The sequence below is a fragment of the Sus scrofa genome, chromosome 17 (genome assembly GCF_054392235.1).
Source record: "Sus scrofa isolate SSC_HxYL_T2T_F1_AM1 chromosome 17, Sscrofa_HxYL_maternal_Yorkshire_Landrace_v2.0, whole genome shotgun sequence".
Taxonomy (NCBI): Eukaryota; Metazoa; Chordata; class Mammalia; order Artiodactyla; family Suidae; genus Sus; species Sus scrofa.
In genome coordinates, this window is record NC_139399.1 from 47,782,982 (window position 1) to 47,799,085 (window position 16,104).

The 16,104-nt window shown below is 48.8% G+C and overlaps 2 protein-coding genes across 7 annotated transcripts in view; one reads left to right on the forward strand and one right to left on the reverse strand.

The window, feature by feature from the left end:
* The first annotated feature begins 920 nt into the window (after nucleotides 1–920).
* Nucleotides 921–14,561, forward strand: TLDC2 (TBC/LysM-associated domain containing 2). Of its 3 annotated transcripts, none has more exons than XM_001928088.7 (7): nucleotides 921–1,119; nucleotides 3,378–3,473; nucleotides 4,734–4,889; nucleotides 5,558–5,710; nucleotides 5,897–5,992; nucleotides 9,926–9,999; nucleotides 11,093–14,561. In XM_001928088.7, the coding sequence occupies exons 2-7, from the start codon at nucleotides 3,441–3,443 to the stop codon at nucleotides 11,226–11,228; spliced, it is 648 nt and encodes a 215-aa protein (XP_001928123.1). In that variant the 5' UTR covers nucleotides 921–1,119; nucleotides 3,378–3,440; the 3' UTR covers nucleotides 11,229–14,561. The 3 variants fall into 3 exon arrangements, with proteins under 3 accessions (XP_001928123.1, XP_084859988.1, XP_084859987.1); XM_085003862.1 differs by having other exon boundaries at nucleotides 4,734–4,885; XM_085003861.1 differs by lacking the exon at nucleotides 9,926–9,999.
* SAMHD1 (SAM and HD domain containing deoxynucleoside triphosphate triphosphohydrolase 1) overlaps nucleotides 12,644–16,104 on the reverse strand; it is a 52,787-nt gene continuing 49,326 nt past the window's right edge. For 2 of the 4 annotated variants that reach the window (XR_014831726.1, XR_014831725.1), the window contains exon 17: nucleotides 12,644–15,871. Coding sequence is in view for 1 of the 4 variants with exons in the window: in NM_001292105.1 (NP_001279034.1) it covers nucleotides 14,644–14,778 (135 nt within the window). In the remaining 3 variants the exon portion in view is untranslated. 4 annotated transcript variants of the gene reach the window in all.

Consider the following 16,104-nt stretch of genomic DNA (forward strand, 5'->3'; position numbering starts at 1 on the left):
CTTCTCAAAGTGCCCAAAGGTTCCTGAATTGAGCCTGGAGGAAACAGGGAGAGGGGCCCTGAGAACAGAGACGGCCAGACGTGTGACCCCTGAGCCATTTACAGTTCAAACACACATTGCAACAGCCATGTTTGAGATGGCAACAGGGCCCCTCACTTGAATGTTTTTCCCATAATATAAGTCCTTTTGGTAGCCTACCTTCTGGTGGGGGTGGGGGCATTGCCTCAGACAACCTGGCCATAGCCACCTGGAGCATCTGGGGACCCAAGTCCTTTCCACCAAGGCCTGCAGGAGGGGGTCTCTTTCAGTCCACAACAGAGTGGGCTCACCTACCCAATAGAGGCTGGGAGAACCTTGGTGGGCATATTTTTTTCCAGCAGCTTCTACCCTGGTTGGAGACCACTTACTCTGACTGCTGAAGCCCCTTTTAAATTTAAAGATCTGTGTTTCAACAACACAGCAGTCACTGAAGTCCTACTATGAGCCGGGGACAGAGAAGTAGCCCCACTGACAACATGCCTACTATGTGCCAGACACTGGGCTTCCTGTGCCTGATCTCACCCATGTCACCACCCCATTTGAGAGAGGGTGGCTGTTGGGGAACCCTACCACATGGCCCTTGTCTGTAACACTCCCCTTTAGGGAAGAGCCTTCCGAAGTGGGCTTCAGGCACCACGTGACACCCAGTAACTGTGCAAGAGGCTCTGGATTAGAGCCAAGGAGTTCAGTAAACACCACCTCTTTGGGCTGGTGGGGGCAGAGCTTGAGGCTAGAGGTGACAAGGTCTTACTTGTGGGATTTGAGTTTCTGATGGACAGCAATCACTGCTGGGCCTTCCCAGCTGGAACCGGAGCAGGCGCAGGGCCAGGGCCTGCCGCCCTCTGGGCAGGTATAAAAGCCAGGGAGGAGGGCTGGAGCCCGGATGGGGCAGAGGTGCCAGCCGCCCTCCAGGGACCAGGGTGCAGAGCGAAAACTGCTTCGTACAGATCACCGGGTGACATGGTCAGTTCTGGAAGTGAACCCCCTCTCTGTGGGATCCAGGAGAAGCCTTAGGGGAGCTGTCAGGCTGGACAGGCTGGACAGGCTAGAGGAGGACACCAGAAGCCGAGACTCGGCAGGGTGAGTATATCCTTCGCAGGTTCCTAACTTTTCCTTCCCCACTGAGAGACTCACCCTGCAAGTGACCGAGAGATTCCTGTCCCCAAGGTGCCCAGGTGGAGAATGAGGCCATTTGTCAGGGATTTGAGCTCTGGATCTCTCAAGGGGGCAGCGTGGGGGGGACAGCAATAAGCACTGTTATTTATCCAGCCCTCCCCAAACACTAGGCACTGTGGGGTATCTCACCAAGGACAGGAGGATGGAGGACTGGCTCAGCACCTTTGTTCTTCAAGTATTATCTTCATTGATTCTTATAATAGCCCTATTGTGTAGATAGGTATTAGTGTTTTACAGATAAGGAGATGGAGCACAGAGATGTTAAGTAACTTGTCTAAGGTCACACAGCAAGCAAGTGGCAAAAAAAGATTCTGTGCTCTTAATGACTGTGTTATACCATCGCGTGAAGGTGGTCAGTCCCTGCTACTTTTTCTTTCTCGTTTTCTTTTTTTTTTTTTTTGGCCACCCCATGGCATATGGAGTTCCGGGCCAGGAAGCAAATCTGAGCCATGGTTATGACCTAAGCTGAAGCAATGCCAGATCCTTAATCCACTGTGCCGGGCTGGGGATCAAACCTGTGTCCAGCGCTCCCAAGACACGGCCAATCCTGTTGCACCACAGCAGGAACTGCAGTCCCTCCTACTTTCTGAGTGGCAGTTTCCTAATTTGTAATTCAAGGGTTTTAAGATATGATAATTAGAAAAATATCCTGAGATTCCTGAAAGGTACCTGGACATAGGTCAGATTTAAGAACTCAGATGCCTGATCAGAAACATTTATCAAGAACATGTGAAAGTCCTTTGATCTACTATTCAACACGTGAAATTTATTGTAAAGGATACCATCAGATTTATGAATAAGGAAGTTCATTATAATTTTGTTTATAATCATAGAAAATGAGAAGCAAACAAAATGTCAATCATTTGAGAAATGATATACATCCTATGATGAAATAATATGCAGCCATTTAATGATTTTTTTTTCTGTTATAGCTGGTTTACAGTGTTGTCTCAATTATTATATGCAGCCATTTAAAAGCATGTGATCAGAAGTTCTCTGTGGTCCAGCAGCTTAAGGATCTGGCGTTGTCACTGCTGTGGCTTGGGTTACTGCCGTGGCAAGGATTCAATCCCCAGCCCAGGAACTTCCACATGCTGGGTACTGCCAAAAAAAGAAAAGAAAGACAGAAAGAAATCATGTGTTCAAAGGGTACTAAATGCAATTGGAAAATTTTGGGGCATTCCCATTGTGGCTCAGAAAGTTAAGAACCTGACTAGCATCCATGAGGATTTGGGTTCAACCCCTGGCCTCCCTCAGTGGGTTAAGGATCTGATGTTGCTGTGAATTGTGGTGTAGAATGCAGCACAGCTCAGATCCCGTGTTGCTGTGGCTGTGGTGTAGGCCAGCAGCTACAGCTCTGATTCGACCCTAGAAACATCCATATGCTGCAGGTGTGGCCCGAAAAGAAAAGTAAGGACAAGAAAAGAAAATGTTCATTTGTTAAGTTTGAAAGAGCACTTTATAGAACTACACATGATATTATCTATTTATAAATGTGTATATATACATATATGTGAAATAAATACAAAAGACAGGAAAAAATACCCTTAGAGGTTGAGTTTATCTCTGAGATGGAATTATGAATGTTTTTGTATATTTCTTTATGATTTTCTAGATTCCTCAAATTTTCTACAATAAACATGTATTTCTTTTTTAATTCAAAAAATGAAAAAAAAATTAAAAGATCTGTCCTTTTGGGCTAGCTTGGTCCCTTTCAAGCTTATGTTAATAATAGCTTTATGAGGAAACTGAATTGTAGGTTGTTAGTACTGTGAGGGCTCCTGAACTAGTCCAACATGTTACATGTGGGGAAACTGAGGCCTGGGCTGCAAGGGGCTTATGCAAGGTCATACAGGGAAGCAGAGGCTCAGACCTCCAGTCTGAGAGCTCAGGCACCTGCCCAAAGGCCAAAGTCCACAGGCCAGGCTGCCAGAAGGGCAAAGAGGTGGAAGGGAATCACAACTGGAATTTACGGCTAATGTGTGTTAGTTGCTAACTATAAGTATGGCCTTGAATGCCAAGTGTAGCCAACCTCACAGACCCACCCAGGGACAAGCTGGCCTGGGAGTGACAGGTGAGCCACAGGTGAGAGGGAGCAAAGGGCGGCTGGGTGGGCGTGGAGACAGCCGGGTGTGCCCCAGGTCTCTCCCTCTCCTCTGCAGGTGCTTCCTCCCTGGCAGGGCTAAGGCCTCACTTACTGCCCTCGGCTGGGCTTGGACAGCAGAATGAAAGGTCTCCGCTGGCGTTACACCCGGCTGGTAAGGGGCCCAGCTTGGCCTGGGGGTCCATGGGGAAAGGTGGGGGGAGGTGAGATCTCTGGCAGGTTGGGGCCTGGGCCAGGGTTGGACACAGCAGTGTCCCCCGTCTGAGCCCCTCCCTAGCTGGCCCAGGGTTCAAGGTAAGGGCTTAGGAAGCTGGGGCCTTAGGACTCAGCCCAGTGGTCCTGACACCCTCAAGGAGCACAGGCCTTCCTCTCTGGAGTGGGTGCCAGATGGAGCAGAGCTAGGATCCCCTCCTTAGCCCTGAACCTGGGGAAGAGGAAAGCAGTGTCCATCCATCTCTCATTCCCAAGGTGGGCTCTCCATAGGAAAAGCCCCGAAGTCACTGTGTGCAGGCCTATGGAAGCTCAATGCAGTGAATGAATGAATATGAAGGAATGAATACACTAGCATACATGCCCACTGACACACATATGTTAACACAATTCCAACTCTCATAAACACATTGGCAGGTAAAACACAAGGTTGCACTCAATACCTTCTCACACCGATCTGCCTACACGACTCTATTTTAAGGCAACACACCACACATTTGCACAAACACACATTTTACCTGAACCTACACACTGTCTCACCTGTGACTACATGCTTTGTTTCACTGGCTGACGGGGAAATATCTGGTTCCTGTTTTCTTCTTTTGTAAAATGGGGATAAGAAGAAGCACATTCTTGGAGTTCCCTGGTGGCCTAATGGTTAAGGATTCAGTGTTGTCACTGCTGTGGCATGGGTTCGATCCCTGGCCCCGGGCCAAACAAACAAAAAGCAACACATTCTTCTTAGAACTCTTGGAAAAATTCAGCGAGATCTTGCACAGCAAGCATTTCACTCAGGCCTAGTCAAGTGTGTGTTCTGTCAACATCTGCCACTATATCTGTTATTATCATCGTTATGTCATGTCAAGTGCACACAGTTGCAGCTCCCAGGGCTGGGCTGCCACCTGCCTTTCTCTCCTGCCCCCAAGCTAAGAATGCAATCCCTGGCACCCACTCTGGATCTAGAGCAATCAGACAGACAAAACTCGGGGCCCATGGCCACATCTGCTGGGTATGGCTGGCAGGGGCAGGGAGGGAGCCGGCTGGAGGTAGGGGCAGGTGTGGTCAGCTTTCTCCGGCTGAGCTGGCCACCGCAGAGGCCTGGGCAGGATGAGGAGGCAGCCGAGGTCTTTGGGCTCCGAAGGTCTTTGTGGAAGCTGGTGTCTCCTTGACCTTTAACTCACTGGGCTTATTTGTGTTTTCACAGCCCAGCCAGGCGGAGAACGCTCTGTCTGAGGAGGAGGGTGAGGAAGAGGAAGACGAGGGGGACACAGTGCCAGCCCCAGCTCCTGCTCCTGAAGATCCTGTGGAGCCCCAGCTGGCAGAGGCCAGCCAGGTTCTGGGAGCCTCGGAGATCAGGCAGGTTCGGGCACAGTCCATGGTACAAGGGTTTCATCCTGAGCCTGAGTCCCACCCTCCTGCCCTCCTGGCTGGACCTCAGCCAGGTGGGGTCACTCCTGCTCTGTCCTCAGTTCGCTGTGTCATCTTGGGCAAATCATTTCTCCCCTCTGGGCTTTTCTTCCCTTTCTTGAAAAAGGATCCAGTAACCCTAGCTCCAGCTTCTGCACTGGGCCAGGAAGTTAAGGATGTAGTGAAATAATCGACTTCTTAAGTAGAACTAGTCATTGGGAACTGATGCCAAAGCTGGGGTGGGGGTGGGAGGATGAGGTGGGGAATTGAGAATTCAGCATCCCATCTGTTCTCTGGCTGCTGGGGGCCAAGGTGACCCCTCCGACCTGGGTTCAAATCCTGGCTCTGCCACTTATTCCCCATGTGGGCTTTAGGCCAGATGCCTCATCTCCCTGAACCTCAGTTTCTTCATCTGCAAAATGGGAAGAACAGTCCCTCTCTCTGAGGGCTGATGCTAATTGCCATGCAAGTGCCCTGGAAACAGTAAACTACTCTGTAACCTGTAAAGCCTCCTGCTTGTGGGTGGGGGCTGTTGAACCTCAGCCCTCCCAGACCCCAAGGAGATGGAGCAGGGAGGGTGAGAGGACCAGAACCCTTGCTCATCTTCAGCCCCACCCCCAGCTCAGCCTTCACCTCCCCCCGAGAGTCACTGGACACTCCTGGAGTCTGGCCTTCTGCACATCGAGGAACGGCTTCAGTCTGCGGAGCCTGTACAGGCAGATGGAGGGCCACAACGGGCCAGTGCTGCTGGTGCTGAGGGACCACGATGGCCAAGTGAGCCACGCTGGGGAATGTTTGGGGGGGGGCGGGGGACGTGTGCTGATGGGCTCCCGAGGGTGTCTCCCACCTCTGCCTCTGCCCTAGGACACCCAGGAACTTCTTTAAGTCAGGCCTATACTTCTGACCCTGGAGCGTGGGGCTGCCAGTATAGTGCAAACTGCAAGCTCTTCTGCTTTCTAGATGTTTGGTGCCTTCTCCTCCTCGGCTATTCGACTCAGCAAGAACTTCTACGGTACTGGCGAGACATTCCTCTTCACCTTCTCTCCACAGCTGAAGGTGATGCTCTTAACCTTCCAGGAGGGGAGTGGGATCTATGGCAGGACGAAGAATCTGGGGGGTCGGTCCCAGTGGCCCCCAACTCCACTCCCTAGGCTGGGTGCCTGGCATTCCTCCATCCTTCCACAGAGGGAGTGCAGCAGGGCAGAGGCAGGCAGAGCATCCTCCTTTATTTAAAAATGCTCACTCAGGAGTTCCTGCTGAGGCAAAACGGAAAGTGCTGGGATGCAGCTTCGATCCCCCACCTGGCATAGTGGATTTAAGGATCCAGTGTGGCCATGGCTTAGGTCACAACTGTGGCTTGGATCTCATCCTTGGCCTGGGAACTCCATCAGCTGCAGGGAGGCCAAGGAAAAAAAAAAAAAAAGCCCACTCCGTCCCTGGCAACCACTGACTGGCTTGAGGGGAGGTTTGTCACTCCTCCTGTATCCAGATTCAGGCTGGAAAGTTGGAATTGGTCCAAGTGCAGCAGACCTGTGGTTGTGGGGGTAGGAAGATGAAGCCAGACATTGCCCAGTGGCTTTATCTTCTTTGCCTTGTCAGTTGAGGCCATCAGCTAAGGGTGGGGATGGGAGAGGGTGTGAAGGTCAAGGGGCGCGAAGGTGTCAGAGGAATGGAAAGAAAAGCCTGCTGGAAAAAAACTAGAGAAACAAGAGTGCTGAGTGGAGGTCTGAGGCCAGTTACTTTGGTGTTTGTGCTTTTCTCTAGCAACATTTGGTACCTCAGGCTCAGGCAGGGAGAGCGGGGATGGGAGGGTTCATTCACAACCAGGGTTTGGCCAAGCTGATTTTTCAGAGGGCGAGAGAGAAGAGGAAGTTGAAAGAACGAGACAGACCAAATGGGGGAAGTGCTTGTTCCAGGTGCATGGCTGCCATTAGAGATGTCCTCTCCGATGCACAGGACACCCACGGCTACATCCAGAAATATGGTCACCTGGTCACATGACAAGGCGGTCACAAGGAGCTGGGACTGACTGCCTTGCTAAAGGCAAAACGCACCATACCCATTGCACTGCCTCCATCGGCCAGCCTAGCCATCTAATCTTATCAGGGACCAGGAGAGGGGCCACTTGTTCTAGGAAACCCAGGCTGGATACTAGTCTTCACCAGCAGCCTTCACCAGAGTTCACCAACTAGAATTCTCAAGCTGCAGAATGTTCCTCCTACTGCACCGACACCTCCCTGGCAGAATCCTTTGCTGGTTCCTCCTCATCTCCCCAACCTTTTAACACTACAAGGTCTCCGAGCTCAGGTGTTGGTTCTCATCTTTTCTCTGACTACCCTCTTTTCCTTTTCCAGTCACTCCCCAGTGTCTCCAATTGGATCATGCATGGCATTTCAAGCGTCACGTGTTCAAAGCTGATTTTCTTCCTGCCACTTCCCTGACGAAGTTAACAGTGCCTCCATCTTTCCTGCCATTGAAATTCAAAATTTTGGAGTCCTTCTTAACTCCTTCACACCTACATCTGAGCTGTCAGCCTAGTGTGATGGCTCTTCTTTCTCTTCCTATCTCTATCCAGCAGCTACCACTTCTCACCATGTCCTTTGCTGTCGCCCTGGTTCAAGCCACCATCATTACTTGCCTGTTTCCTGCTAGAGCCTCCTATTACCTCCATCTCCAGTCAGCACAGTTTCTGGAGTGACCCTTTTACAACCTAAGTCAGAGCATGTCACTCCTGGGTGCCATGTTGCCAGTGACTTCCCTCTCCCTCAGAGAAAAGCCAAAGTCTTCACAATAACCCACAAGTCCCTGCCTTTTCTGACCTCTCTCTGATGTCATTTCTTGCTACTTTCCCTCTCCCTCACTCTGCTGTAGCCACAATGACCTCTAGGCTGGTTTTTAAACACATAAGCCGTTCCTACCTCAGGGCCTTTGAACAGGCTATTCTGCTTAGCATGCCCTCCACAGGATCTCCACGTGGGTCAGTTCTCACTTCCTTCAAGATTCTGTTCACATATAGCCCTCTCCACCAAGCCCTCCCTGACCACTTGGCTTAAATTTATAACACTCCAGCCCCTGGAAACTCATCGTCCTTCTCTACTTCTTTCTCCTTAGCGTTGTCACCCCCTAACATATTATTTATTTTACTTATTTACCTTCCTTGTGCCACGAGAATGGGAGTCTCAGGAGAGAGGAATTTTTGTCTATGCTCACTGTTCTATCCAGTACCTAAAACAGTGCCTGGCGCTAAATGCTAATTTTTTTTTTGCTATTTTAGGGCTGCACCCACAGCATATGGAAGTTCCCAGCCTAGGGGTCAAATTGGAGCTGTAGCTGCTAGACTATGCCACAGCCACAGTCACGCGGGATCTGAGCCGCATTTGTGACCTACACCACAGCTCACAGCAATGCTGGATCCTTAACCCACTGAGCAAGGGCAGGGATTGAACCTGCATCCTTATGGATCCTAGTCAGGTTCGTTAACCACTGAGCCACAAAGGGAACTCCTAAAAAAATTCTTGAATGGAATGAATGATTGTTTCAGTGGATTACTAGTCTTCCCAGGCTATTGTTATGGAATCTCATCTTGTCAAAAACTGGTTAATTTTTGCCAGTCTTTGGTCTTCTGGCACTTCTTGTGTTCTTCATGAATTCCCAGCAGTTCCTTGACCACAATTCCAAGAAGCACCACAAACATGGTCTTAATTTTTTCTGTAGCAATGTTTATCTTCCTCCTTTAAATTTCAAGGTCATGTTCCTTAAGGAAAGCAGAGGATTTGAATAGTTCTGTCTTCTTGTGGTCACTTGTTAAATATTATCTCTTCTGAGTCCAAAGCTTATCTTTTATTAGTCCATTTTCTTGCTAAAAACCCTTTGGTTGCTCAGATTATTTATTTTTTTGCAATTAATTATATGCTTTACTCTGTGGCCTTTTAAAAATCTTTTTATTAGCTACATTGACTCTTGAACAATTTGTTCCCTCGACAAACATCTAGAGCAAGTCTTGGGAATATTACTAGAATCAAGACAGACTTCATGGAGCTTTATGTGTTAGCAGGGCAGGCAGTGGGATGTTGCTATATGAACAGGGCCTGGGAAGAGGGGCTACTTAAAATTTCTCTGGGATGATATTTGGGCTGAAAGATGAGAAGTGAGCCATGAGCCATTTGAGGAGCTGGGGGAAGAGCACTCTGGACAAAGGGATCAGTCAGCGTGAAGGTTCTGGAAGAGCAATAGTTTCAGGTGTTCCAGGGGCAGAAGGGCCAGTGTGGATGAGGTACAATCAGTAAGGAGGAGAAGAGGCTGGAAAGGAAATCAAGGGTAGAGCAGGTTGGGCTTTTGGCTGTTGGAAGGAGCTGGATTCCATTCCCATTGCCAGGGCCATCGGAGGGCTTTAGCAGAGGAGGGCCAATATGCGATTACATTTTGATAGACCACTCGGACTGCCATGCAGAGATGGGCTGTGGGCAGGAGACAGTAGAAGCAGAGACCCATAGGAAGCTGTCATCCAGGGAAGAGTGACTGGCCAGGATGGATGGGACAGAAATGGTGGTAGTTGGGTCTCTTTAGGGTGGGACCCACAACACTTGCTGAGGAACTGAGTGGGAGGCAGCAAAAGGGGTAGGGGAGTGAGCAGACTTGGTATCAAGTGGGAGCAAACAGTCAATGGTAAGGTCAGGGCCCAACTCCTGACTGGGACTTTTCCCCTCCTCTCTCCAGCTTCGGAAGCAGGAAGCCTCAGAGAGTTCTGGCCTATTTCTAGAATAGAAGGGCTTTGGGGCTGTGGGAATTCAGCTTGGGAGGCAAGAGGAGGTGAACTCCAGGGAGACTGAAAAGATATTGCAAGAGGCAGGAGCCCTAAGTACTTCTGAATGCAGCGTATCTGGGGCCTGGATGTTGTGTTCCCTCCACAACACTGCCACCCAGTGGTATAGAGTCAGACTGCAAGGGCAGGATTCACCTAGTAACCAGAGGCTTTTCCTGTCATCACAGGTCTTTAAGTGGACAGGAAGCAACTCTTTCTTTGTGAAAGGAGACTTGGATTTACTGATGATAGGCTGTGGCAGGTGCGTGTCTCAGTTCTCCCCATGTCTTGAGTCTTGAGATGGTCTGTGCCCTGGTTCCTTCTCCCATCTGAAAACACTGGCTAGGCTGCTCCAGACAAAATGGGAAGGCTGCTGGTTAACCTTCAAGTCTCTCCCTTCCACATTTTCCACTCCCAGGGACATTTCCCAGTCCCTCAGCCAAAACCCTAACCCCCGCTCTGAGTCAATATTGAGAGGATGGCATGAATTCTCCTCCAAAGTGTTTAAATGGTGACAGCTTAATCTGAATTTGTGTAACTTTGGGAACAGCATTCCACACAGTGGGCTAGAGGCTAGAGTTAGAGGATGGGCAAGCCTCAAATTTACCCATCAGCCCTGTAATCACATGAAGTATAACTCACTAGAGGAAGGCATGCATCTGCCTGGGAACCTGGGGTGTGTGTGTGTGTGTGTGTGTGTGTGTGTGTGTGTGTGTGTGTTGTGAGAGAGAGAGACAGAGAGAAAGAGAAAGAGGTGGGAGGTGGGGGGGGGGTAGGAAGACAAGGTTAGTCTGGTGTGACCTGCAAATTCAGGCAAAATGTCTTATCCTGAGGGCACAGATGAAAGCATTGTTTGATTAGTACCAGTTCTTTGCTCTCCCAACTGCCTGAAAAGCCTCCATTGAGAGGCACCCTGACAGAGAACATATCTGCCATTGCTGACTTGCAGTAACCCACCTCCCAGCTCCAGCCTAGGTTTGCTGCCAAACGAGGGGATTACAATGGATGCTCTCTTGGCATGTTTTGGGCTCACGGTCCACACTTGTGAGAGTCCCTCCTTTGGTTAAGCATTGCTGTCTTAAAAACATTCCAAGTGTTCTAAAACTGGATTGTGGTGATGGCTGTACCACTGGATGTATTTATCAAAAAATCACTGAATTGTTAAAAAAAAAATGCTCTAAACTCTGGGGGACAACATGCAAGTCCCTAACAATTTGGGATAAATTGATTTAAGCAGAGATGAAACAAAGGCAAAATGGGGCTGTGGTCAGGGTGTGGCCAAGAGTTGCTGGTGCAGCCTGAAAGGTCTCAACACCCAGGAGTGAGCCATGCCAAGACTTCCCTCTTCTCTTTAGTGGCCACTTTGGGCTGTGGTTGGATGGAGACTTGTATCATGGGGGGAGTCACCCCTGTGCAACCTTCAACAATGAGGTGCTGGCCCGGCAGGAGCAGTTCTGCATCAAGGAGCTGGAGGCCTGGGTCCTGAGCTGAAGCCCTCATGGTGGGCAGCTTCCCGAGGCAACGGATGCTTGAACCTGCCCTGGATGCCGGTGAGGCCTCCTTCACAGAGGGCAGTCTATTCTGTCCAACACACAGATGACCAAGTGTCTTAGTGTGGATTGTGGCTGTAAGCGAGCCCCCTGTCACCTGAGGACCAAGAATGGTGACAGGCAATGTTCTCCTGGAGGGCAGACTTTGAAGGACAGAAGGACAGAAGGACGCTTATACTCACCAGAGCAGCACAGAATCCCTCATGAGAATCACCTTTTTCGAAATTACACGGTACATGTTTATTGTAGTAAAACCAGAAGATTTAAAAATTTTAAATTGCCTCCCTTCAAAATTCAGTCACTCTCCAAAACACATTTTCACGTATATCCTTCCAGACAATTTTCCAAGGAGATATATATATATATGTATATCTTATAAAATGGGATTCTAGTCTACATATTTTAGAAGTTATTTTAACCTAAAGAATATTGTCAAATCACAGACGCTTGGATTCGAGAGTGAAATTAATAAAGACTCCAGCAGCAGCCTTCTTTCCCCAGGACAGTGAGGGCTTTCCATTTGCTACCAGTGTGCCAGGTGCTTACAAATCTCTGAATCCACGAGGAAAATATGAAAGCAGCAAATGAACAATATGCATATTTGGGTAAAGAAGAAGAAATTCTGTAAATGGGAACCTTAGGAAGGTTGAAAAGGAGGAAGGCAAAACAGGATCTCAGAAAAACTAGGAAATAAAAAAGTAATAAAAATCCATTTATCCCTTCCCATGCTAGTGCTTGCTTCCTGCTAGGTTTTTTTTTTTCTTTTTTCTTTTTTAAGACATGCTCAGGACATGTGGAAGTTCCTGGGATCAAACCCACACCATAGGGAGTTCCTGTCGTGGCTCAGTGGTTAATGAATCCAACTAGGAACCATGAGGTTGCGGGTTTGATCCCTGGCCTCGCTCAGTGGGTTAAGAATCTGGCGTTGCCGTGAGCTGTGGTGTAGGTTACAGACGTAGCTCAGATCCCATGTTGCAGTGGCCGTGGTGTAGGGCCGGTGGCTACAGCCCGGATTAGACCCCTAGTCTGGGAACTTCCGTATGTGGTGTGTGCTGCCCTAGAAAAAGGCTAAAAAAAAACAAAAAACAAACCCATACCATAGCATGACAACACCAGATCCTTTACCTGCTGAGCCACCAGGGAACTCCAGAAGATTCATTATTGAGTGAGGAAGCCAAGTAACATGGGCTCTGTTACTATCAACCCCTCTTAAAGACCCAGCATGGTAATGAGGTACAAAGCAACATCCAGGTGCATTCCTAGACAAAAATGCATTTCTTTTGCACAAAAGGGTCAAAACTGGGCACACTTTTGTGTGAGAGAAAGTCATCAAGGAAGACACGGTTGGTGTCAAAGTGGAGATACATTCATGAAGCTTTATTGCAGTTGTCTCCCTTACCCAGATGAAGTAACCAGTCACTTTAACTTGCAGCTCTATTTATGTTCTCAAGGTGACAATACTCAGTAACTCCAAAGGCCAAACTGTTAAAGTCTTGGTTTTTATACAGTGAAGCTGCTTAAGAAAAATTTAACCTTGTAAATGGCACTTGGTTCCCATAATTAAAACAGTTGCAAAGAGCATAAAGTGCAGTTACCTTACATGTAACAAAAGATGCAAACAAAATAGATTCAAGTTGTTTCTCAGAGCAAAATGATACAACACTGAGACAATGATTTAAAGGTAGGAGTTGCAAAAATAAAACAATCTTAGTAGAAAAACATTACATTCTTTACCTTGGGTCTGGGCACATTAAGTCTGAGACGGATAATTCTCCCCACTGAATGTTTTAGAGGCACCTTGGTCAAAACAGAGATGACCCGGCACCATGAACCACTTTCCTTGTGCGTTTATGAGCCCACATGTGACCACGTCCCCACCACATAGCATCGTGGTAGGAGAGAAGAGTTTTAACTATTCTATGAATGAGGGTCAACTCTTGATTATCTACAGAGGGATGGGGAGGGGTGATAACTGAGGGAGGACGGCAGACATTCCAAATACATGTCACCCTCATGTCAACAGAGAGATCCTGGTTATACAGTGGAAGGTGGCAGCACTCCTAAGACCCTGTGGATAATCCACTGGCCTGTGGTCTGAGTTCCTCCCCTCCTCTCAGCCCGAGGAGTCAGGGCTGGCTCTGCACTCCCAGCCTGACAGGGAGGCTATTGTAAGGGTGTGTCGGAGCATAAGATGTTAGGGGCTTGTGACTGCACTCCCCAGTGCCTTGCACCTGGCAGCCATCAGCTCCAGCTCTAAGTCCAGACTTTGTTCTTGGTAAGTTTCTGTAGCACTGGGGATGTGTGTCTGGGGCAGGGGGGGAATGCCCTCAGCTCAGGACCACTGCTCAACCACAGTGGGGCCTACTCCACCGCTAGAGGTAGAGACACAAAGGGGAACCTGAAATTCACTGGGTGATCACTTCATCTCAGCACAGGCAGCTCAGTCTGCGCTCTGAAACCTATGAAATGCACTGAACTGGCAAGAACGAAGTCCCGGCTCTGGGTAGCCCTGAAGATGACCTCTGATCAGCACCCAAGCAAGATGCAGAGGGCAGGTGGGAGGGGAGCTGCCTTCGGCAGGCATGGCAATGGTCAAGCCCTCAGGGCTTGGGCAGCTAGTAACCAGGACGGAAAGAAACTAACCCAGGCTGGAGCCACAGCAGACCCCAAGAACAATCCGGTTTGGGGTATCCCTCTGCCATGGGGGCTAGGGGCCTCCTATAAGGTAGTTTAATGTGCCACTTCAGAGGAGGTCGAGCCCTCAGATCTTTTCAACAAATCAATCAAGCCTCTCACCAAAGAGCAGGAGCCCACTCTTCACCCTCACCTACTGTGGACCCCAACCCAGCAGCTTACGGGGGCTGAGAGGGTGAGCAAGGTGCCCTTCACTAAGGTTCTGACTGTCGAAGGAGAGCTGCCCTCAAATCATGGGTGAGGGGTGCTTCCTCAGGGGGCTTGGATGTTACCTCTTGTTTTTAACCATAGCTGTTCATGGCAAGCCCAACTGCAAATTCCAGTGTGCACCTGTCTTATTTCCAATTTTTTAAAAAAACAATCATATGTCATAAGAGTTAGAAGCATATGAAAGAGTGGTTATTCTAAGAAAATAGACTGCTAAAGAAGAAAGGCTTCGATTAATATTAATAATAGGCAAGGCAGTGCTTTCCATAGCTCATGTAACAAGGTTTGCCTAATTCCTGTTTCTCTGAATAAAAATGAATGAGCATGTGTGTACATTCAAAATATAAAATAAAAAGCACTAGTTATCACTAAATTTGTAGAGCTCTGTGATCATATGCCCTAAATTGATTGGGGGGGCAGGGAGAAGCTTTCTGTAAATAACTGAATGCAGACATTCACACCGAGTCCTTTGCAAAAAGTCGGACTCTGGATTTGGATGCTTCTCGGGTGCGAGCTTGACTCTGGGCTGAATGCGTGGAATTCCACTCCAATTTTCGAGGCGTTATAAGTGGGGCTACAACATCACCATCCTGCCAAAGAGAGAGAAACTAGGAATAGGGAAAAGCCAGTTTTCATGGTTTTGAGCAAACATCTCAGGGACACATATTCTTGTTCTGCAGACATGTTGCTTCTTGACAGACTTACTCATGGGAAACCTCAGAATATATAGATGCTCTGTGCACAGGCCAAATTAGAAGCACCACAGTCCTAGGTAGGAAGAGCCTTTGGAGAAAAAGCCACCAGACCTATTCTTTTCAAAGACAGCCAGAAGCAGCATACGCCAGCTTCTGCGGCCCTCTCCCTTCACGACCTTCACAGAACATACTCTGTCCTGGTTTTCCAGGAGGAGCTGCACTGGATCCTTGCTTAGTCCTCCCTGTAGTAAACGGCCCAGGTCTATAAGACAACAAAAGGGGGAAGGACAGCGTGTACCTGCAGAACTTGAAATTGCTTTGTAATCAAAGCTGTAACTTTGGCCCCATCAGCATAGACTCCACCCAAAATGGGGGATGGCCTCCAAGTGAAGTGACACCAAGAGTGCAAGAAGGCAGGCCCTCTAACACCTCTTTCCTGAACCATTCTTGAACTTGTGGATAGATCTTCCTAGGTCATCTGAGGGTTCAGGAACTTGAGAGCCTTTACTGCACTAGGAAGAGAAGGCATGTGATAGACTATCATGGCCCTTGTTTGCCTGTTTGCTCCCAGATCCTCTCTTGGCCCTGCTCTGCCCTGCTCCGTGTAACAGGAGCTGCTCTTGTGAACTACATCTCCCAGCTCCATGCCTACTGGCGTCCAGTCAGGTCAATGGGAGGCACTGGTAGGAAACTGGAAGAGAAGGGGGGCAGAGAAACCAGGGTGTTTCTCCTTTAACCCCTCCGGCTGGGTAGTCTTGGCCATGACTCTTCTGTCATTGTAGCTTCTGCAGGTGGTCCAGCACCTGGACTCTCACCTCCTACCTAGAGGTGGCGGCAGCTTCCTGCTGTTGTCTCACTATTCTCTGCTCATGTAGCTTTGCTAAAGCTTTCGTATCTCGTCTCCTGATTACATTTCTTCTGTTGAACTACACTGTATCTGACTTGATAAAGCTATTATTATTATTATTTGTCTTTTTTAGGGCCGCACCTGCAGCATATGGAAGTTCCCAGGCTAGGGGTCGCATCAGAGCTGTGGCTTCTGGCCTCCACCACAGCCACAGCAATGCCAGATCCGAGCAACGTCTGCACCTACATCACAGCTCACGGCAATGCTGGGTCGTTCACACACTGAGCGAGGAAAGGGATTGAACCCAAGTCCTCATGGATACTAGTCAGATTCATTTCCATGGAGCCACAGTGGGAACTCCGATAAAACTATTA